At 40.7% G+C, this 25,479-nt stretch overlaps 1 protein-coding gene across 2 annotated transcripts in view; it reads right to left on the bottom strand.

Annotated features, from left to right (window-relative positions):
• Window positions 1-17,441: 17,441 nt before the first annotated feature.
• The window catches only part of LOC122807814 (zinc finger protein 208-like), a 218,458-nt gene continuing 210,420 nt past the window's right edge, over window positions 17,442-25,479 (bottom strand). For both annotated transcript variants that reach the window (XM_044078897.1, XM_044078898.1), the window contains exon 4: window positions 17,442-23,738. In XM_044078897.1, coding sequence (XP_043934832.1) covers window positions 18,757-23,738 — 4,982 coding nt within the window. In that variant the 3' untranslated portion in view covers window positions 17,442-18,756. The remainder of the gene's footprint in view (window positions 23,739-25,479) is intronic.

The following is a 25,479-nucleotide window of genomic DNA, read 5'->3' as shown; positions in this document are numbered from 1 at the left end:
CATTTGCAAACATCAATAGGCTGATGCCTTCAGTGTTAGTCTATGTGGTATAGATAACAAAGAGGGGGAGTACCAGGAATGACCCCTGTATTACTGTGGCTGGCACTGGTTTGATGTGCATGCATTTGTCAGACACCTTCTATAGTGTTGGTTCTCCCAGCAGTCCAGTTGCCAACCACTCCTGTGACATAGGAATATTCACCTAGTTTACTGAGTGTAGCTGGAACACAGTATGGGTGATGGTGTCCTATGACCTGGCAAGATCATGATATGCAGTGTGAATCAACCCTACTATCATCTACATCTGTTCCAAGTACATCAAATACGTTGATCATGGTTCATGGCCTTTCAGACCAGACTCAGCAGGGTAGTTGTGCACTATGTTCCATTATCAATGGTGTCTCCCCCTTTGTGGGGTGTGATAACTGTTGCTGTGCACCATTCAGTGTGTACACAGCCTGACATGGAGCTATGATTGAACATGATATGTATGTGGATAGCTGAATGTCCTTACATTTGTGTAGGATACACCCTGGGATGTTGACAGGTCCCATGAAAGCTGTATGTATGGCTTTAGAGACTGCAGCTTGTACCTGCATAGTCATTATTACAGGGGCCCTGTAGTGTACACAGATATATTACTAAGTGTACCTGTTGGGGGTGGGGGGAGGTGGGAGTGGGTTTAGGTTCTCTGAGACCCTATCTGGATGAATGGGTGCTATTTCTGTAGGTGCAGTACTTCCCATGCCATAGTGCTGTGCAGCACGACAGTTCTTGTTGTTGCCATTATGACTGATGACACAGCTATAGAATGCTCTGTGCTTGGCCTCATAACATGTGGCTGATTAGTTTCACAGTAGCTTTGCTTGGTTTTATATGGTGTATCTGCATCTTACTGAGGCTGACCAGGGATCACCTACACTCATGTGTGTTCACTCTTGCAACAGTTACTACCTTCTGTGGTACAGTTTAAAGCATGGTACCACCAGTTTGCCTACTTGTTTGTGTTGGGTTCACTCCTGGTTCTGTTTCAATGGCACAATCACTGCACATATGTGACTGCTTAAGGTTCAATTGTGTAGGATTCAGCATTTGCACATGCATTGTCCATCTGCATGGGTGCCATGGCACTCACCACTCTGCTCTTAGGAAACATAACATTGGCATTGGAGACCAACTATGTGTATCATACTGTTATCCCTGTTTGTGTGACTACTGTGATCCAGGTCAGTGGGGTCGATGGAATCCAATATGCATTGAGCGCAGGTGTTGGTACATAAGGAGTCTTCCCAGTTCATAATGGAATAGTTGAGAATAGCCAATATTATGGTTCTGTCTCAGACCTAATCTTCCCCATTACAGCACATTATGACAGTTGGGAAGTCTGCGAACTGGTCGGTGATCTGTCTCAAGGTGCATTTTGAATTCCACTGTGGCACAAAGGTAGTTGCTCAGCATAATGCATCTGATGTTATGCAAGTGCAAATAACGTGGGGTTGTTCATATCCTTTAGGAATATGGACACACCTGCAGCCTGTGTGTTCCAATAAAGGATAATGGGCAAGAGGTGAGGTATGTGTTATAACATGGTCATGCAGGTGTGCTCTCTGGAGCATTGAAACATGTCTCAGCCACTTCACAGATATGTTCTCCATGTTAGGGATTGACATGTGTGTCCGTATACTGTTTCTGACATGTATCATTGTGTAGCGAGGCCCGCAATTTATTGCTTGGCTGTCCCTGTAACAGCAGTGGACCCTCACCTGAACCGTGCATGATGAAGGCACTATAGGGGAATCATGAGCCCTAAGCAGTATCCACATTCCCAGAGATGACAGGTGCAGGCCCTGTCTGGCAAAGCATCATGGTCTGTCAACCATGTTACCCCAGCATGACAGATACTGGATACCCTGTGGCATGCACCACTACAGTAGACAATTGTGGAATACAATCCATTTGTACCTGTACTGCAGTATTATTCTGGCCAATGGCAGAATGCTACCCAGGCCTTGGGACATACCTGCATGGGCTACAAGACCTGACAGTTCCTACATGTGCTTCCATGCAGTCCAGGCTACTGCATCACAGGTCTTGCACAACAACATGGAATATGCCAGAGCCATGTGTATAGTTCAAAAGGTGGTCTGCGTGTATGTGTATGTGGCTAATCATGGCAGACAGGCAGCTGACAGTATGTATGCCCTCATATAGGTCGGTGTGTAACATAGTGCTAGAGTCTGCATTCACAAATGAGTACTGTTGGGCATGATTCCAGTCATGTGTTCAGAGGTGTGGCACAATTATGCAAACTATGTCATACAGTTTGTGTATGTCGGTGTCTGTCTATTCCTGCTTGGGGGGGGGGGTCACTTGTTTGGCCAGATACTTAGAAGCGTCTGTGAATGTGTGTGATTTCTGGTAGTGTGTGTGGTGTCCTTACTGTGTTCTGGTAAGGGTATGTGTTGGTTGTGTTGATGAGCTGCATGTGTTAACCTACACCTCATGACCGTCCAGTCCAGTTATGGCTGTAGGCTGGGCTGCCTTCCAGCTTACCCCTGTAGCTGCATCCCAAACAATGTGTGGGGTGTGGTGTTATGTGGATTTGGCAGTGTACATGGCATAGAGATTACATTCCCCCAGGATGGCCACATACACAAAGCTGACATTAGTAAACACCAGCAGCTGACTAGTGGACATGCCTGTATGAGCATTCAGTACTACAAGTACCAAGTACTGTATTTAGTTTACGTATTGATTATGAAGATGTTTTAGACAGTGATGCTCACATGTAAATAATTGTGTTATGGACATGACAACACTGGGTATTACGGAAACATTGTAGCTACCTTTAGCAGCAATCCTCCTCTGAGGAGCACATCACATCCTGTTAGTTGATTACAGATGATGCAAGTGTCTACAGGTCTGTTTCCTTCTCTGGGTATATACTCACATATCCACCAGGACCATGAGCTCTGTTGGGCACAGACACCCACTCTCCAAACAGAGTCATGTATCAATAGACTCTGATGACACTATCAACATGATCAGGATATAATCAGATAGTGTGAGCCATCACCTATGAAGCAGCTATTACACATGGGCAGCTGTCTCCTACATCTTACACTCCTACTGCAGATGTTACACTGGAGTTAAAGATGATATGCAACCTGTTTCATTACCAGTGCTGTGCACTACCTTACATACAGTATGTGCAGGCGGCTGTTAGGTTGGCAATGAGAGGCTGGGCTACACAAACCTGGTAGTTTAACCAGTGTGTCACTACTCTCAATATCCACTCTATGTAGGTGTGCACATAGCCATTTGGCCCAGCCCTGTAACAAGGGTCACTACACATTTGCATAACATGTACACATGCACAACTGTTATTGCTTGCAAATGATAGTAGAGAGGTGGGTATTACATGTGTTATGTGCATGGATAGTTACCTGGCTCTTCCAATTATCTTTGCTATCATGCTGCTAACCTGTCAGATGAATACTAATGCTATGTATCCTGTCATTGAGTATTGTAATTGCCAATAGACATAACTACTGTTTGCATAACATGACAGAACTGCTATGTAGAATAGAATACAGATCTGCCTAGAATACTGTACATTACAAAGTTATTGGCACAATATCCCACATTGCACACCATATTTGCATGGTAAGCCCACCTTTAACATGTTCATCTTACTTATACACCAATACATATGTCAACTGTTACAATATATCAACATATACTATCTCCTGTTATAGCACATACTTTTTGGACCAATCCTGAAACTGACAGTGGCTGGAAGCGAATTGGTGGGTTCCAGGCCCATATCATCCCTTGTGGTGTATGTGGAGTGTGCCGTGTGACCTATAGCAGTACACACATAGAATACTACAAGCATTACTACTGCTCAACAATACATCACTACAAGATAGCTATTTCCACTATATGCATTGATTACACTGTAATTCTTAACAGTACAGGTACTACATACACAGACATACTACATGTTATACATACCGTCTTAGTAATCGGAGGTGTTATTAACTAGTGTAATACTCATTTCCGGTTCGTCTTTCAGTGTTTTGTACTGTCCTACAGATAGATATAGATGGTTTGATGTGTGACAAGGCAACCTTTTATAGTTACAGATCAGTACCATGTGTTATCCCGATGACCAATTGGTGTTCCTAAGTAGCTAATGACAGGCACATCAGCTGCGCTGCTAGTGCCTTAGCCAATACCATGGCTACAGTGGAGTATAACTGAGTACTCCACTTGGGCATTGTCCCTTTGCCTTACTTGTGAGGAAGACAGTGTGGAAGTTTTGTTTGGAATCTATTGCAACAGCTGTATGGAGACGAACAGTAATATGTTGTGTGTAATGCCTAGAGAAGTTGGTCTAAATGTGAGTACTGCTGTTATTTCTGAACACTGCTACTTGTGCAGGGTTTGTCTGTTCCTAATGCTTCTGCATATGTTTCAGTCTGGCCAGGTTGTTTGACCAGCTCAATGCTGCATAGCTATGCATATAATGTTAGGGGGTTTACAGTGTGCTTACCAGACATATTTAGTTTGGTGTTACTGTGTATCATACTGTGCTAATAATCAGTATTCGGTAAAACTTCCTGGTGTACGAACCTTTTAACCCTCTGAAATGGGATTAGTTCATACAAACCCTGTTACATCAGCAGCTGTTCAATTGTATAATGGCAACTACTTCCCATAGGGTCATGTCAGTGTGTCTGTGTCCAGGTATGTTAAGGTTTCAGCAGATGTTGTACATAGGTTCATAGGTTCATACTAGGCTATCTGCCCTGGTACAGTAGTTGCATAATTGGTTATGGTATGACAGTATGTATTGATGTAATCATTTCGGTTGTGGGGTAGATGTTGGTGGGTATACATAGCACATGCAGGTGTGTAGGAATCCCTTTTACACAATGTCTATATGTGTGTGGGTGTTCTTTCCCTATGTGAACACCTATCCCTTAGTGGACTAATACTATGGTAATTGCAGGCTGATTCATTAAGGCACTATTAAATGCTTCCTGTATAGCATGCAGGTACTGTTAGTCCTTGAATCCTTTTGGCAATACATCGGAATGTAATAAAGATTTGCAAAATGAAAGCTGTCTATGTAATTCTGTCATGGATATTTGCAGTCATTGCAGTTGTGTTGGTGACTGTGTCCATAGAACATATTTGTAATAGTATATTGGCATATACTCTTCATATGTTATGTTCATATTGTTTGGGGGGGGGGGGGAAGGTGTGATTGCTATGGTCCATGTTATACTCAGATATGACCACTTCGGATGCTGTCTACAGACATGTATGTATGTATATATGTATATATATATATATATATATATATATATATATATATATATATATATATATATATATATATGTGTGTGTGTGTGTGTGTGTGTGTGTGTGTGTGTATATGTATATAGATATATACATTATTGCATACGTTTATCTGTACCTCCACAGATGTGTAAATGTTTTTAACCTATCTATATATCTACATATATATATGTAGACCTGTATATATCGACATGTTTTTATGTATCTCTCTCTCTCTCTCTCTCTATATATATATATATATCTACATATATATATATATGTAGACCTGTATATATCGACATGTCTTTATGTATCTCTCTCTCTCTCTCTCTCTATATATATATATATATATATATATATGAGCATACACCTTTAATTGGTTGAATGACGGGTTGTCCTATTTCAACACATTCCTACCTTTTGTGTTTTAACCTGTCTGCATACACTACTGGGATAGGTACATCCCAGGTAGCTTAATGTTAGGTTACTCTGAGGATGGAGTACATGGTTGCGGGTTCTACTCCTGGAAGGTGTCATTATTTTACCTCTCAGAGTAGGCACTGGTAGGGAAAGTGTGAATAACACACATTTATGCGGTTGTGAGCAAGCTTGCCTGTGGTCTGTGCGACATAAAGCAAAGGTCAAACGTGTGAAGTGCTTATCAGTTTACCGTGTTTCAGCGCCGCTTACCATCGCACAAACATGTGGAAACCCACTTACAACTGCTTAAGAGTGCTTTAATCCACCTGCATCCAAAAGCCCTTATTCTGGCCCTCAAAATAACCTAACAGCGCTTGCAGGTCTTGAACCCAGGACAATGAACACCACAGTCATTGACTTTACCACTAAGGCATCTGAGGTATGTATGAATGTTATGGTGTTTATAATATACATTGTACTACAGACATTCCTCACTACTGAAAACGAATGTGACAGTCAATTGGTGTACATATGTCTGATACATGTTAATGTTCATATGTTTGTGAAAGTAGGTGTTGCAATGTGACATGACAGGTTGTATTATGAATGAGTAAGGTTCTTGCTTTGTGTCCTTTTTATATTGTCCCCATACTCCATGTATGCCCCTCCAGTTCACTTATTGGACATCCGACCCAATGCACATGATAAACATCCCTGCCTTTATCGGGATTGTAACCTCAAATGCACAGATACTATGCGGATGCTGTAACCAATACAATGTTGTCATTAACGTTGCTTCTACCTATTTCCTACTTAGATGATTTCTATATGTAAGCTAGGCTAGACAAAGGGTGGGAGCAGCCAAACTCACTCAGCTTCACGTACTCTTGAAATAACAACATATAACAAATGTAATGTGAGACAATACATTACATTCCTAACTACATTAGGTATAGCCCCTCACTGACACACTTCAAGGGAAACCTTGTTGTGTGAATGGGTAACAGACTATACACCCCTGGGATCATGTGTCCCAGAACCATACAGCCAGGGGGTGGAGGAGCCTGTCTGGTTTGATAGCTGCAAGACCTGTTGGGGGAATTGAATGGTGTTGAATTGTCACATTAACATGCCCTCTTTAGATCACTAAGTGCCCCTATCACCCTCCACAACCCCAGTCTTCAACAGCTTCCAGCAACTCTGCCTGGAATTGCTTCATTGGCTATGCTTGACAGAGGCTCAGTTACTTCATCAATGGTGTGGGGAAGGCCAACACACTGTTGCTATGCTTCTAATTGCCCTTGGGCAGATAGGTCATAGGCTATCTGTGAACCTCTAACGTGCAGGCCATCACAGCCATAACATGTGAATAAACAGAATTTCAGATCACAATATACAGTGAGAACTCACCATGTAGTCAGGAAACAGTTGAGTACAGCAAGAATATACAGAACACTGATACTTAGTCACTCCAAATGCCTATCTTGGAAGCTAGAATACTTGTATAAGTTTAAGGCTTTCTATTGCTTACCAGTAGGTTACCTACAGGGGAGATGTAAAACAAGCACAGATGGGGAACATGCATGCAATGATAGCATACCGGCCTATGTGTCAGCCTTACGCTTTGGAATACTGGCCAAGGCTATTGGCGCCCCCATGGTGCCTTATTTAGGAGAGTTTTGAAGGTGAATACCAGCTCCATAAACAGCACAATAGCAGATTCAATGAGGATTATGCTACTCAACACCAGGGGTTGTGATTACAACATGCATGCTGTCACAGCACTCCTCAAGATGGACAACATCAACATCTGTGCATTAACTGAAATCTGTCTTAAGGCTCCTGAGAGCACACCAGCACTACCAGACTACAACCCATACCACACATTTCAGCCACAGAGCATGGACTGACAGACATGGAGAGGCTGTATCCATATTCATCAGGGATACCTACACCTCCAGGTTAGTGGGGCAGCATGATATCTCTGTGATCATCCATGTGCAGCTAACGTCAGCCACAAATGCAATGTGGAATGTGGCTTGCTACGGATCACCCTCCATGACCCAGGACCTCCACTCCACTTACCTGGAGACAGTGGACAACACGACAGTCCTAACGCACACTCTGGCATTGGTCGATGTCAACTACCATACCATTAACCGGGAAACGTACTCCGGTACTCACTTCCAGGACCAGCGCATCCTGGAATGTATCACCTCATATGCCCTGTATCAGGTGGTAACCCCCCTAATGTGGGGTGGAAACTACTAGATGTGGTCATCATCAACATGGGCAACAGGTGCACCACAGTGGAGGATAACCGGTCACTGGTTAGATCTGACCATGAACTATTCACTGTTTCCACACCCTAGCATCTCCCCCACCCACAGATACCACAGTGTATACCTTTCCTACAGCTAGATTTACACTACTAGTGACAGGGGTGAGGGGTTTCACAGCCCCCATGCTAAGAGGAAACACTGCTCAAGATACAGACAGATTTACAAATGCAGTCTATAAGCACCTACACAGATGTATGGATCGTGCCATCACTGGTAAACCAAGACTCACTCCTCCTAGACAAGGACACTGGTCTGGTGGACCTCTGCAATAAACAGGCTATACTACAGAAGTAGGACAGTGTTCCAGACACACAGCAAATCCCACAAAGGGCAGACATCCGTGACCACTATTAGTATGATATGTAGGTCCCTCGTGACACCATCCAAGGCTAACATCAGCAGGAGAATATGCATAGATTCGAAAAATAACCACAAAGCCTTCTTTAGCTATGTCAAGGATCTATGTGGTGACACACAGATTTGCACTGTGCCGGTAAAATATAGCACAAAATATGCTGAAACTACTGATATCACCAACATCCTTGCAGATACATTTGGTGCATACTTCACCACCTAAAGAGCCCACAACACTACCCAAAAGGTACAGTACCCAACCATCATTGACACACAGGTGGAAATGGCCTCTCTAACAGCAGACCACAGTGTCAATGAAGGCAGATGTTGACCCAGACTGCATCTTGCAAACTGTACAAGACAACCTGCCCCCCACCTAATTAAGCATTCCTACCTCAGCCTCTCCACAGGCTACATGCCCATACAATGGCACGTGGCAACGGTTAGTCCACTCCATCACGGTGAAATCACAACTGACCATGGTAACTACCACCCCATAAGCCTGACTAGCCTGGTCTGCAATGGTATGGCCTGCATCCTCATGGCACTCATTGACAATGACATTGGTAACCTTCGAACATGTGACCCAACCCAGGTCAGCTTGGTTGAGTGCAGTTAACACCTACTGAACCTGTTTGATGTCTTACATACAGTCACCAAGACGTTAGATGACGGGGGAGGTGGTTCACGCATACTGTCTACACCCACCAAGGTTTTTGACACCATGCCCTATTCAGGTATTATTGATAAACACACCAGCCTGTACATTCACCCATACATCACAGGTTGGGTTGCCAACAGGCTTACACACACAACCCACATGGTACAACTAGCGGTCTCCAGGTCCAACTCTTGAACAGTCACGACTGGTGTCCCACAGGACTCAGTCCTGGGAGCCCTACTGTTTGGCATATACGTCTCAGATGTACAGGCAAACACAGCTGGACTACGGCAGACCATGTTTGGCAATGACTGCAAACTGGGAGCCATGATTGATAGTCAAGCTGACACGGGCATCCCTCAAGGGGCCTCACAGAGAACATCACAGGGTGCCAATGACACAGCCTCCAGCCAAGTGCCACTAACTGCATGGTCATTCCTTTGTGGAATTGGCACCCACATATTAGCACATGAGTGGCAGCCACTTTAATACAGAGGAGGTAATGGGGTATCTGGGGACTAAGATAGATAGTGATCTCCCCTGTGACAATCATATCTCCACAGTAGTTAGGATATCCTTCTATGTAGGCCATCTGACTACTACAGGATTCCCATCTAGACATACTGGGGTTATAGTGCCCCTTTACTCATCACTTATCAGTCCCATCATAGGGTATAACAACCCATGTGGGATGTACCTCTGAGGACACGTCCAACAGCTGGGGGGTCCACGAATGTACCTCACCAAGGAGAATACTGGCCTCCAACATATGGCCTATGCAGCCAGACTGAATAAACTCCTGCTTTACTCAGTGGCATCTCGTTTACCAAGAGATGATCTCCGCTGGCCAACACAGCCATGTCGAACTCAGGCTTTATGGATATGCTCCACTTATGGGAATCAATGTCACAGTGAGCCACACACTGTAGTGAGCTGACCTTGCCATAACAATAACTGGAAGATGCTGGAGGGACAGCTTCCTGTCACAGACACTCCCCATACTTTGGAGCAACATCCCTAACTACATTATACAGATCCCCTCACTAACACTCTGCAAGAGAAACCTTGAAGGGTGGAAGGGGAACAGTAGATGCACCCCAGGAATCCTGCCATTGGCTCTGCTCTACAGAGGGATGGTTAAGGAATCAATGGGGTGGCAAAAGCTGACACATTTTCGCTGGCCTTATGAATGGCCTCTGGCAGTTAGCCAAGTACCTAGCTATGAATCTATACATACAGTATCTGCATATGCTGATAGCTTAATTTACTGTTCAGGTGTTGACTTACCTTGTGCCAATGGCTGTTGTGTGTGCAATAGTTGAGGGCTGCCTATGTTGGATGCACACAGTAGACTGCCTATACATGACAATTTACAGGTAGTCGTGTGTGTGCCATCCATTTTTACTGTGTGTGCAGGTGGAGAAAGGTGTTAGTCCCTAGGTGCCTACACTGTCAGTGTGTGTGCTATACGTTCCCTCTTTGCCAAGGTATGGGCACACTGGGCATGCCTCCATCTGCCTACTGGAGCTGGCTCAGTGTGTTCGTGGTCTGAGTACCTCTGTGCCTGTGGGACCCTTGGCAATGGTGGTGGGCTGTGAGGGCCTTCATCATTCTGTCCCTTCTGCAGCTGTTTCTGCAGGACCATACTGTATAGCATGGCACACACTATGAAGATGTGGGCACATGTGCCTGGGGACTACTGCAAGGCTCCACCAGATATGTCCAAGCAATAGAAGTATGATTTCAGCATCCCAAACACATGCTCTATGATGATTCTGGTTTGTGTGTGTGCCTCATTATGGTGTTCCTGCATGGGTGGGTGTGCATTTCTGATGGGAGTCATCATCCATGGTTCCAGTGCATAGCCAGCATCCCTCACCAGGTGGCCATTTGGGATGTCCCCCCTGGCAAATAACCGATACAGCTATGAGGCATGCCAGATGTGGGAGTTGTGATAGCTTCTAGGGCTGCCACCACACACATCCATGATAATGCCCTGGGCATTGCACACAACCTCGCAGTTGATGGAGGGGTATCCCTTACGGTTTATGTAGTGCCTACCCTGCTCACCGGGTGGTGACTTGATGTGTATGTGCATGCAGTCTATTGCACCCAGTATCTCCGGGTATTCTGCCACATGGTGGAAAAGACGCATATTGCTGGCCAACTCCTCCTGCATTTGGGGGAAGTATATGTGCTCATTGGCATTGGTAATATGGCATCCAGGAACTGGTGTAGTACCCTAGATGCTGATGCCTGTGAGATACCCATGATATCCCCAGTTGGTCTTTGAAAGGTACCTGTAGCTAGTATTCTCAGGCTTACACATTCCTTCGTATCCAGTGGGATGGGTTCCCCTCTGTTTGTTCTGGCTCTGAAGCATGGCCTGCACAGCTCCACAAGTTGCTGTAGGGTGTCCCTGTCTACCCTGTAATGCTCTACTATCTCCAGATCATGTAGCCCCTGGTAGGTTACCCTGGGTCTGAACACTCTCCTACTCCTCTGGTGCCTGCAGTGGTCATGTGCATCATCCTCCACACCACCTTCAGTCTCCAACACATGCTGGTGGATCAAAGCTATGGCAGCCCCTAACATGTACATATTAAAAGTTCCCCATCTGTATACACCACTGGTGCAGAGTGTATGGGAATACACAAATGTGTGTGAGGTGCTTTCACACTTTATAGTATTGTGCTATGGATGCTGCTGATGTAAGTGGGTGTGTATGAACTATTCCAGCTGCTGCATGTCTTAATTACGGGTTTTGCAGTGAGTACTGCAAGTGTGGGGCCTTTACTGTGGAGATCAACTTGCCTGCCTTGATTAATCTGTTGGCCTTTAATTCACTTTTAGACCTGGATCCCCTCCCTTTATCAGGCATGCATCCACCTGCCGTCTTTCTTGTTTTGTACTTTCCCTACCCAGTCATGGCGAAATGTGCCTTTGTAGCTGATATACTGCATATCGCCTTTGTTTTGTTTTTGACACTTTGCTGTTTTCTTTGCAGTACAGCCCCTCCCCTTCCCTGTTCTGCAGGTAGCTGCTTGCAGCCTTGTTAGCTGTTGTCATTGGCCCACTGCAGGCTCCTAGGTGTTAATTAGTCATTTGTACTCCAATTTCACTGCTACAGCATTTCCTTATTTCTTTCCTATATCCTTCCTGTTTCAGCTGCAGTGCGTGACGCGCATACCCGCTTACCGGGTTTATGCGCATTTTCATCTCTGTTCACATGCATACTCGATTACTCTGTGTACTCTCAGCTAAGCATAGTTATGGGCAATTCGACACACCCCTATCCTGCAGCTTTGCCTAGCTAGGGGCAGACCGGTTTAGCAATACTCCAATGTGCTTACAGCAATGGAGACACACCCCTCTCTTGATGTCATGTTTATCTCAAGGGCTCACCTCGGTGTTATAACGCTACGCTGTGATGTGCATCCTTACACCAGCGGGAAATCTGCGATTCACTATTACTCCTCTCATTTGCATGGCATTACCTACTAATTCCTAGCTATTGTACATAACACTGTCACTGCCCCTTAGCAACCCTTGTGCCATGAGTATGATGTAGAATGCCTGCCATTAACTATTATGAGGAAATCGTGATATGTGTTTCATTGCGGTTTTATTCTATATTTTTATATATTCCTTGCGATCCCCTTTGCGCACTGCTGCCCTGCGCTTCCACGTCGTGATAGTGCGACTATATTTATTAAATGTTAATTTTATGTTTTGCACATTTTTTATGCCAGTGGCTATATGTTTAGCCATTGGCATATATTAACATTATAATACATGTGTTTGGTCGGCTGTCATGGCTCCGATTTTATGTTTGCAAAAATGTAAACCGTTTTCTACGGTTTACATTTCTGCTTGCTTACACTATGCCTGCACCACTTCCTGAATCACTACATACCTTCATCTGCATGCTACACTGCTGCACATGGGGTAATTAGCATAAAAGGCTCAGGAGTTGTGCGGGTGTAGCGTACGCAGGTAGTGTATGTGGAAACAGCTCGTACCTGAATCGCTCGGCAGCCATATTTGGTGTTAGATCGCCGACACTAAGCCTGCAACTGGCACAAGCTTTATGAATCCCGGGGAGTGTTTTTCCAGCTTTCCCCTATATTGGTGAGTTTCCAGTTCTTTTTCTTTTTTTTCCTGATCATGTTATTTGCATTCGTTCTCTTTCTTTCTTTTCCTTTTCAGCACTTTCTCTTGCTACAGATTTTGTCTACTTGCGGTTTGATTTCCACACCTAATCATTTCCTAAAGGCTTCTGCTATCCTGAGCAAGGATGTCATATTAGACTTGTTTTCCTCACGGTTTAGAACTTTCACTATGTTTGGATATGACAATGTCAATAAATATGCATCCAAAATCATTAGCCTATACTTGCAGTCAATTTCATGGAGGCTAATGCCTCCTTCAGGCCAAGGGATATATAATCTTGGCAAACAAAGTTCTTGTGTATCATTTGATGCCCATAAAGCAGTTTTCTTGTTTTGTTATCAAGCTTATCCAGCTTTTTTGGGGACAAGTTGATTACCCCAAAGTTTTAAGTTAGAACAGGAAGTGCAAGTTTATTTGCAACTTGAACTTTATTCTTAGATATCTAAGTGGTTTTCAGTATCAAATTTCAGTTTTTTTTTAAATATTCCTTATTATGTTTTGTTCTTACTTATTCATGCTGTATTCCTGCCCTTTCACATATTCCCAGATATTTACATACTCTCTTTTATTTCAATTATTTTACATCACATTCCTCCCCAAGTTTTATACTTTCTTCTTGCTGTGATTTTCCAATGCAAATGTTGTATGTGCACATTTCTCAAGACCAAATGATACCATCTGAAAAGATATTAATGACTTGTTACTGTACTTTCTGATTTCTGTCAGATGAGCTATGCAGTTTTACATAATGCACAAAAAGAAGATGAGAGGTCTTTTGATGGTATATTTTTCTTGGCATCAGACCTAGACTGTTAAGTAAATGCCTTAACAGATTGACAGCAAAGAATAACAGTAACCATGCCAAAGAATCACACTGGACTATTACACTTTAAATAGTAATTTGTCCTTTTTGCGGTTCAGCTGCAAATTAGTTTGCCACCTTTTCAACATAACTGCAATATAATGTATCAATGTGTAAGGGATCTGGTATATTAGTATGCATTCTATATTCCACATCTGAAGAATACTGACAGCTGCTTTTTTGTAATCCAGCATGCCATGCTGATATTCCTGCCATTTTGCTGGTCTCTATAATGGTTTAATTTATCAAAAAGATTACCTTTAGTTCCATATGAATCTTTTATTCCCCTTCTGTTCTAATGCCGTAATTTATTTATTTTTATTTATATGACTATATATAGTGTTTTAATTACTGAAAGACAAGATACCGGTCAGTAGTTATTAGGGTGATTTGTAGGTTCGCTTTTAAGTTAAGAGTATGGTTTTCCACATTGTAAACTAGCTTGGTGTCATTTCAGGGTGTACATACAAGTATTTTTTTTTCAAGCCTGAGTTGGGTACAGTATCTGGGCATGGAGGTTTTCAACTGGAAGCCTTTCTTAACTTTATCGCAATTTCAGAAGCAGTTACATTACTAAATCCTATGTTCTGTATATTACATTTTTTTTACATTTTTCTTTCACATCTGTGATCCGTTTATCTTCATTGTGTTCAACTGTGTCCTTGTAGATATTCTACTAGAATTTATTAACTTTTTCCACTATAGGTGGTATCTCACTTTCTGTTGTTTTCCTTCCCAGCTCTATACAGCGCTTTTGTAGGTCATCTCAAAACTGCTTCTGAACAAAATGATGTTTTAACATATACAACTACTCATATTTGTACATTTAAAAGACTTTTGTATTTGTGGGTGCTCTTGTGTGCTTCAAAATGCATTTATTTGTAAAACTATTGATACATATGACATACTTACAGGGTTTCTATTTTAACTGAATACTTTGATGCCATATCAAACTTCTCTTATGATAATCCAACCTTTTTCACATGTGCTGCTCTTATACAGGTTTCTGCCAGGTTACATTTCTCCAAATTTTTATTTACTTATTAATAGATAACATTCATGAAATCAGTGTTGAGTCAGTCTTTCATGTTTGACAAAAGCAAACTTCTCAGCAAAGGTAAGTTACCCAGTAGTCCCTCTTTCTACAGTTTGTATGGGGTTTGATATATATATATATATATATATATATATATATATATATATATATATATATATATGTATATATACAGGAAACATATTTAAATACTCTTGGAAGTTCTTCATGACTGATTCCAGTACCACTACAAATATCTGGGTAGCCTTTTTTACTTTATAAACACACCAAAGCTGGATTTTCCAGCAAGAATCCACAACACCACCTTTCTATTTTACTAAATAAATTTAATACTTTATTGTTTTTTAGTGTGCTGACACATCCTATTTTGAAGTACGGGGCTAATTTTAAGGATAATTTGAACAAGTTGGAATGCAGAATGATTATAAATTTTAGGACACTTTACCCCACAGGAATGAATATTGATAGCAATTTAACTTTATAAGGAGGAATTTCCTAGACAGTTTGTATCTAATAATTTATTTAAATTATTTAGTAAAATATAAAAGTAATAAAATTAAAAAATATATTGTAGGTAAATTTTGCTATATGTATAATATATAGTATAAAATTAAACATTTGTATTATTTAAAAGATTTGAGTGCATTAAACATTGAGGATATATGTGAGTGGGGTATTGTTTCTTTAAATGTGATGAGATAATTATGGTTATTTGAATAATTAATTTGTAATAGCACATGGTGTATAAATAGGGTGATTGTTTTGATGTTTAAATATTCCTCAGAAGGCGAAAAGCTGATGTACCAGAATAAATTCTATTGGTGATTATACGTTGTGGTGTTGTGGATTCTTGGTGAAAAATCCAACTTTGGTGTGTTTATATTTCATTTTTGCTTTTGCTCTGTTTTCATCATATCTGTTTTTACGTGCATGCTTTGATATTTCATATTTTATGTTGGTGCATACAATAATGGATTCCTTAAGTGTAGCACTTTCAATAATTAATGCTACTTTTGACAGTTTTTCAAGTACAATTTCTGCATTCTTGCTTTTACTTTCTAAACAGTTGACATAGGATGATCCCACTTCAGCCTTATTTTCAATAATTACCTTCTGTTCGTGTTGCAACGTTCTTGACTTCTTGCAAGCTGCAATGTTTACACAGTTTTGAATGTGATAATCTTGCCACATTTTACCGAGTTTCAAGGTTTACAATAACATGCTTGAGACTCAAAAGGTCAAGTCGAGCTGTATGAACCCTGCACACCATTGTCATATGTCAAATTACTGACATTACTGGCTATCCAACCTAGCCTCCCCTTCTGGAGCCATCTTAGCTCTTGATCTTGGGTCCAGAGCAGTAATGAATTTCAGCATCCAGTGTGTTTTTTGCATATGCCAGTATCTGGCATGCTGACTTTCGAAAAAGTGTTGCAGTGTTTGCTGAACTCGACTTTCTGAGTCTTGAGCATCCAACAGTAAATCAAGTTTCAATATTAAAACCCCTAACCATATGTATTTTGCAGCCAGCTGCAAGTTATGCCGTTGTTTCTAGGTTTGTTCCAGTGGCTCTTTCTATTAGCACTATAACTGTGGGCTTTCCCATTTTCTTTTCTCTTTGCAATGTTTTATCTTTTTTTTCCTTTTGAGTACTTTCTGTTCCTTTGTGTTGTCTATGCCTGGTCTAATACCCATATCTTCCTTCCTGAATCATTCTGCTAATCTGAGGTAGCTGTCATCTGAAATATAATCTCAATATGGTTGAGAACTCTGATGATGTTTGGCTTTGAGGATGCCAACAAATAAGTATGCTGACCCACAATGCAGACCTATGCATACAGTATATTTGAGTAACGTCCAAGTCTCCTCCAAAGGGGGTATATATATATATATATATATATATATATATATATATATATATATATATATATATATATATATATATATATATATATATATATATATATATATATATATATATATATATATATATATATATATATATATATATATATATATATAATATATATATATATATATATATATATATATATATATATATATATATATATATATATCTTCTTTCCATACATGTTTTTACATATGTGAAAGAAACTGATTCAGGTCTAGCTAAAAAATCAAATATTGCTGAGGGCTACTGATCATTCCCAAGTTAATTGATAAAATGTGACTGAAATGTCTTAATGACTGCAAACTCTAACTGCATCAATGTCTATATATAATTTATACATCACCAGAAGGCAAGTTAATAATAGACAATTTTTAGCACAACTAGAAGGTTCAGTTTTAAGAAACAGTACAGTTTTTCCAGTGCTAACAAAACTGGTAATAGCTCATGGTGTGTAATAAAGATAGTTTTCACTTATATCCAAAAACAATGAAATTACTACTTCAGCCAGAAGTAGGGTACAACACCCAGAGCTGGGAGTTTTTCATCTGGAAGCTTCTATCTTTGTCTATGCTTCGCTGGTAACTATTTCATTATAGGCCTGCTATTATTTGTTTCACCTGTTTTCTGCATCTCTATTATATTTTCCAGATGTCCTCAGAGTTGCTTCTCCAAAATGTATTATTACTGTAAGCTATTCTGCGTGGAGTTACTATTATTGTTTTCTTTCTCAGGTTGATATATACTTCTTTGGCTCACTGATAATGTGCTTATTTTGCATTTTCCTTACTTTTTTTCTAAATACCTGAATTCTTCTTCCCATGCTGAGATTTTTAATTTGTTATCACAAATGATATAATACAAATTGTCAAGTGTTCACCTTTTTAATACTGTGTGTTTCTTTATCCCACCTATCTTTCTAAGAATTGTCACCTGTTTTCATTTCAACATTATTCAGGTAATGAAACCGCCTTTCAAAAGCGTTTTATAGTTTTCTCTAACCAGTATTCCACTGCTGCCAGTCTTCTTGTTCCTTTATTTTCATTTATGACTCTGATCTTTCCTGTTACAACTTTATTTTTATTAGTTGACTTGTACAGTAACGTAGTCTGTAAATCTTTTAAGCCACATGGCTCTCCCTTCATGATTCTAATACTTTTTTCATCTGTTTTATTGCTCTTCTAACTTCATGTGCATCACATGCTTGCTGTAGTCACTTGCTGTAATACATATGACTATATCCATAAGTTCATAGGTTAATACTAGGGTAGCTGCCCTTGCCAATTTAAGCCTAGCCAATTTCCCTTTCAAATGAGAGAATCTAACCCTGTATCTTGTGTCTGTGAGGAAAACACTTAACTATTATGCCAACCCCACAATCATATCCACCATTTCTTTGAGCTCAGTCAAGTCTTTCCTGAGAGTATTTTCTTCTTAGCTGAAAGTTTACCTTTTAATCGTTCTCCCTTTGTATAACCATTTCTGGGTTTTCAAAAAAAATCTCCCGATAAAGACTGAAATTCTGCTGAGTGGTGTATATTCAGTAACAGTATCCTGCTTTGTTGGGTTTTCCAAATATTCTCCCTACGAAGACTGTGAAATGTTACGTGCTGTATCTTCAGTTACAGCATCCTACTTTGGTGGGTTTCCAAAAATTTCTTCCAACAAAGACTGTGACATTTTATTTTGTGATTTATCTTCAGTAACAGTGTTCTTATTTGTTGTGTTTACAAGAACGTCTATGGAAGACTGTGAACTTTTGTTTTGCTGTCCAGCTTCAGTAACACTATCCTGCTTTGTTGAATTTTCAAAAAGTTCTCCTAATAAAGACTGTGAAATGTCATTTTGTGGTACATCTTTAGTGATTGTTTCTTGGTTTGGTTCTTGTGTCACTTCTTGAGCATTTAATGTATGATCAATCTGGGATGCTTCCATCTGAAGCTGTTTCTCTTCAGTGTGTGTACGCTGATGCATTGCAAGATCTCTTGTATTTCTAAAACCCTTGCTGCATGTGAGGCACTTATGTGGTTTCCGCACAGTGTGGGTACGCTGATGCTTTACCCAATTAATTTTCTTTTTGAAACTCTTGTCACATATGACACATGTATAGGGATTTTGCCCTCTACGGACACACTGATGCATTAACATGGCTCCCTTCCATGTAAAACCCTTGCCACATGAGGCACATTTATAAGGCTTCTGTCCAGTGGGAACAGACTGGTGCACTGTGTGGGTACTTTCATGTGCCGCCAGATCTCTTTTATCTGTAAAACCTTTGTTGCATGTTGCACACTTATACGGCTTCTGGCCCGTATGGATACTCTGATGTCGTAGCATATTACTTTTCTGCGTGAAACTCTTGTCACACATGGGACATGAATATGGTTTCTGTCCTGTATGGACATGCTGATGCAATAACAAGCCTCCCTTCCATGTAAAACCTTTGTCACATGTGGGGCACTTATATTGTTTTGGTCGAGTGTGGACAACTTGATGTGCTCTCAAATTCTTCTTACTTGTAAATCCCTTGTTACATGAGGTACAGAGATAGGATCTCTCTAAACTCTGGACATAGGGCCTCAGCCCTGCATGAATATACTGATGTTTTAACATGGTGCCCTTCCGTGTAAAACCCTTGCCACATGTTGTACATGTATAGGGTTTTTGCCCAGTATGCAACAACTGGTGTTTTTCCATATTGCTCTTCTGTGTAAAGCTCTTGTCACATGACTCACATTTATATGGCTTTTGTCCAGTGTGAACAAATTGATGCTTTAACATTTCATCTTTCCGTCTAAACCACCTGTCACACATGGTACACTGGTACGGTTTCAGTCCAGTGTGTATAGCCTGGTGTACTCTCAAACTACTCTTAGTAGTAAAACCCTTATTACATGTTGTACAAAGATGGGGCTTTTGTCCCGTGTGAATACTCTCATGCGATTCCAGATCTCTCTTATCTCTAAAGCTTCTGTTGCATGTAGTACATTTAAATGGTTTCTGCCCGGTGTGAACAACCATATGCCTTACCATATTACTTTTCTGTATGAATCTCTTGTCACAAACAGTGCACTTATAGGACTTCTGCCCTGTATGGATATGCATATGGTTTAACATGCTCCCCTTCCGTGTAAAACCTTTGCCACATGTGTCACAGGTATACGGTTTCTTCCCAGTATGCAGTGACAAATGCTCCTCCATACTACTTTTTTGTGTAAAACTCTTGTCACATGTGACACATTTATATGGTTTTTCTCCAGTGTGAACAAACTGATGCTTTAACATGTCCCCCTTCTGCGTGAAACCCTTGTCACAAGTGGCACATTTATATGGCTTCTGTCCGGTGTGGATAGTTTCATGCACTCTAAGACTACTCTTAGCTGTAAAACCCTTGTCACACGTGGTACACAGATATGGCTTCTGTCCAGTGTGGATACTCTCATGTGCAGCCAGGTTTCTCCTATCTCTAAAACTTTTGCCACATGTCGTGCATTTATATGGTTTCTGACCACTGTGGATATTCTGATGTCTTACCAATTTATATTTCTGTGTGAAGCTCTTGTCACACACTGTGCACTTAAAGGGTTTCTCCCCGGTATGGACATACTGGTGTATTAACATGGCTCCCTTCCACGTAAAACCCTTGTCACATATGGTACATTTATATGGTTTCTGTCCACTGTGAACTGCTTGATGTGCTGCTAGACTTTTCTTAGCTGTAAAACCTTTGTTACACGTGGTACAGTGATATGGTTTCTGCCCAGTGTGGATGCTTTCATGAGCCGCCAACTTTTTCTCGTCCATAAAACCCCTGTTGCATGTGATACATATGTATGGTTTTTGCTCAATGTGGATACTCTGATGTTTTATCAGTTTATACTTTTGTGTAAAGCTCTTATCACACGTGGTGCACTTAAAAGGTTTCTCCCCTGTATGAATGTACTGATGTATTACCAACGGCCACTTCCAAGTAAAACCCTTGCCACACGTGGTACATTTATATGGTTTCTGCCCGGTGTGTATAACTTGATGCACAAGCAGACTTTTCTTAACTGCAAAGCTCTTATCACATGTGCTACACTGATAGGGTTTGTTTCCAGTGTGGACAGCCTGGTGTACTACCAGGCGACTCTTAGTTGTAAAATCCTTGTCACATGTGACACATTTGTATGGTTTCTGTCCGGTGTGAATAACTTCATGCAGTTTGAGACTACACTTAGCCTTAAATACTTTGCCACAGGTGCCACACTGAAACGGTTTCTGTTCAGTGTGGATACCCTCTTCTGCTATGCGGTCTCTTTCATCTGTAGAACTCTTGTTACTTGTACTGAATTTATATGACTTCTGGCCAGTGTGGACATACTGATGCCTTACCACTTTGCTTTTCTGTTTGCAACCCTTGCCATGCATGGTGCGCTTAAAGCATTTTTGCCCAGTATGGACAGCCTGATGTGTTATTAGACGTTTCTTGCTTGAAAAATGTTTGCCACATGTGGCACAGTTATATGGTTTCTGCCCAGCTGAGATATTTCTATGCCTTATAGTGTGCTTAAAATGTTTTTGTTTATTGTGGACAGACTGATGCACTATCAGATTTCTCTTACCTGAAAATCCCTTGCCACATGTGGCACAGTAATTGAGTTTCTGATTCTTGTGGATACTCTCATGTTCTGCTAGCTGTCTCCTATCTGTAAAACTCTTGTTGCATGTGACACATTTACATTGTTCCTGGCCAGTGTTGTTACTCTGATGCCTTACCACTTCACTTGTCTGCTTAAAACTCTTGTCACACTTTGTGTGTTGAAAGTGTTTCTGTTTTTTGTGGATATCCTGATGTGCTGTCAGCCTTTTCTTATCTGAAAAATCCTTGCCACATGTGGCACATTTACATTGTTTCTCTCCAGTGTAGGTACTTTGATGCCTTGTGGTGTGTCTAAAGTGCTTTTGGCCATTGTGAACCATCGGACTTTTATCACCTGAAAAACCGCTGTCATGTGTGGCACATTTATAATGTTTCTGTCTGCTGTGGACAGCCTCATGTAATGTCAGACCACTCTTAGTTGTAAAATCCTTGTCACACGTAACACACTTATAGGGTTTCTTCAAAATATGGATAATATGGTGTGCTGCTAGATTTCTCCTATCAGTAAAACTCTTTTTGCAAGCAGTACACCTATATGGTTTCTGTCTACTGCGGATACTCGGATGCCTTATGATTTTAGTTTTCTGTTTGCTACTCTTGTCACATACGGTATGTTTAAAGCGGTTTTGTCCAATGTGAACAGATTGATGCAGTGTCAGACTTTTCTTTGTTGTAAAACTCTTGTCACATATTACACACTCATAGTGTTGTTGCCCAGTATGGAGAGTCTGAGACCTTACCATTTTACTATTCTGCCTGAAACTCTTGTCACTCGATGTGCATTCCAAGCGTTTCTGCCCAATGTGGATAGCCTGATGGACACTCAAACTTTTCCTATCTGAAAATCCCTTGTCACAGGACTCACATGAGTAAGATTTCAGTTTACTGTGGAGAGCTTCATGTGCTGCCAGAGTTTTTTTAGTTGTAAAATACTTGTCACATGAAGAACACTGGTACGTTTCCTGTCCAATGCGAATATTCTGATGTGATGCCAGATACCTCTTATCTGTAAAACTCTTATTGAAAGTTGTGAATTTATATGGTTTCTGTTTATGGATCCTCTCATGTCTTACCATATTGTGTTTCCATCTGAAGCTCTTGTCACATGTCATGCATGTGTAGGATTTCTGATCTGCATGAAAACACTCATGTTTTAACATGCTGCCCTTCTGTGTAAACTCTTTCCCGCACATGGTACATGTATATGGTTTGTGCCCAGCATGCATTAACTGATGTTTCACCATACTACTCTTGAGTGTAAAACTCTTGCCACAAATGGCACATGCAAATGACTTCTGTCCTGTACGGACAATCTGCTTTGCCTCCAAACCAGGTTTAAGTGCAGCACTGCTGTTACGTTTGGCACACCTATAGGGTTTCTGTAAAGTGTGAAAAATCTGATGCTTTGACAAATGTCTCTTATCTGCAAAACTCTCATCACACATGGAGCATTTATAGGAGTTTTGTACACTGCAGATAGTCTGATGCAATGCCATACTTTTTTTAACCATAAATCCTGTGTTACATGTGGAACATTTATAGAGTTTCTGTCTACTGTTAACCGTCTGATGTTTTACGACATTGCCTTTTTCTGTAAACTTTGTATCACATGTGGGTCTTCCTGTTTTTTGTCTAGTGTGGATTACCTGATGAATTGTTAAACCACTTTTACTTGAAAATTTCTTGCCACATATCTCACATTTATGCAACTCCCCTGTGGTATACATTTGATCGCGTGTGATCAGTGTGTCCTTTGCTTTTCGACTGCGAATGAAATGATCAGGTAAGAGGCTACTATAAAAAGCAGATGTGTTGCTGTGATTAAGCCATTTAAAAGACTCCTCCTCCTCTCTGTGAATATTCAGATGTATGCCTGCTTCAGATTTTTCTATAAACCCTTTGTCATCTTCCACATAATTACCACGTCTGCTTCCAGTCTTCAATGGTATATTTCTTAAGAGCGATATCATATCTAACAAAGAGAAAAATATTCAGCCTGAATTTCAACTGTAAAAAAACTTATATATACTAGTATCTAAAATACAGCCATTACACAAGACTAACCAATTTGTTACCCATGAAGCACAAGTCTTCATAGAAAATGAAAGGGAGTACATGATTTAATTTTAGAAAAATAAATATACTTTTAAATAAGAATATGAATTTACCATTTCATGTGACTTGTGAAAGTATATTTCTGATGGAGTAAACTGTACAGATTTTCTTCTTTGAAATTTCCAGCCAGTTTTTTTTCCCTGCAGCTTCCACTCTTGGAGGTATAGAAACATCCTACTTGTGCAACCTATGAAGGGGTGTACTGAATTAGGGGAGTTTGGCTAACCCCTGTGGCAGCCAGTTCTCCTGACACAATCAGAACAAAAGTGATGATGCAAAAGGATATAAATATACAGTGAACTTAACAGAACCTAAAGCCATTAAGATGTAAAGGGACAGTGGGATGGTAATAAACACCTACTGTGAAAAAACACTTCACAGATCATCTGATATGGTGAGTACCTATATGTTGTACTTGATATCAATGGCCCTTGGTGGTTAAACTGCTGGAAAGAATCCCAAAAAATTAGCAAATTCTTCACAAGAGAATAGATCCACAGTCGGATCAAAAGTTAAAGTTCAGAAGGCCAAATTCTGTAACACCAAAGTGCCAAAGGATGCTCAGGTCCTACAGTCTCAGTTCAAGCAATAATGCTTAGTCAAGGTGTGAACTCATACTTGCAGCATAAATATCCACAGTAGAAACATTTTTCAAATAAACACAGGAAGCAGACAAATTTACTGCAGTAACTCTGGCAGCAGCATTTTCTAATGGATGGCTTGCTGTTTAACAGAAAAAAACACACTGCAGGTAACATCCAGCATCAACCTTCCTCCACAGAACAAAAGGAGGATCACATGTTATAGAGTAATAAACAGGTAACTCTCCTTTGTGACCTGCTTCAACAAGATCACAATAGTACAGGTCCAATCTAGGGGCTCTGAGGAGATGGATCTGGATCTGGGGTAATCCATGAGACCAACTGTCCCTGGACCTCGCCCCATGGTACAGGTGACTAAGAAAGTTATCGGCATCAGGTTCTGTGTGAACTACATTAAACTGGAGTCAAAGTCAGATTCGTGTCCAAAGCCACAGATCAAGTCTTGCAACAGCTGAGAGGGCTGCATATCTATTACTGACCTAACCAAGAGTTACTGGCGGGTTTTGTGACCTCCTTTTAGGTTATATGAATTCACCAAGATGTCTTCTGGGATGAAGAATACCGCAGGAACCTTCCAGAGGTTGACAGGTTGTATCCCAGAAGGAACTGGGGCTATATACTTCCTTACCTGTTTTATACTGCATTCTACAGCTGGTCCTGGCAAAAACATATTTAATGTGTTAGAGAGGTGTTTTGGTTAGATTAAAAAGGGCAAGATTAGCTACTAAGGCCAGCAATTGTCATGTAAGAAAAGCAGTAGTGTCTCATCTAGGTCACGTTTTATCCCAGCTAAGTCACTCATATTCACAACCTTATCACTAATAACCACAATTTCAGCACTTATCTGGTCAATAAAGATGAACATGGTGCTTGATAAAATGTGCAGTACTGCTAACCCTAAGTTTTAAGACAATTAAGTCCTTAAAGAGTTTGACTAATAAATACTATTTGCAAATTTTATAACAAATAATCTTTTTGACACAGTTCCCTTTTCAG

This window comes from Protopterus annectens, chromosome 7.part1, assembly GCF_019279795.1.
Source record: "Protopterus annectens isolate FY-2018-M chromosome 7.part1, PAN1.0, whole genome shotgun sequence".
In the NCBI taxonomy this organism is placed as follows: Eukaryota; Metazoa; Chordata; order Ceratodontiformes; family Protopteridae; genus Protopterus; species Protopterus annectens.
The sequence above is the reverse complement of the archived record's forward strand: the minus strand, read 5'-3'. Positions and strand labels throughout refer to the sequence as shown.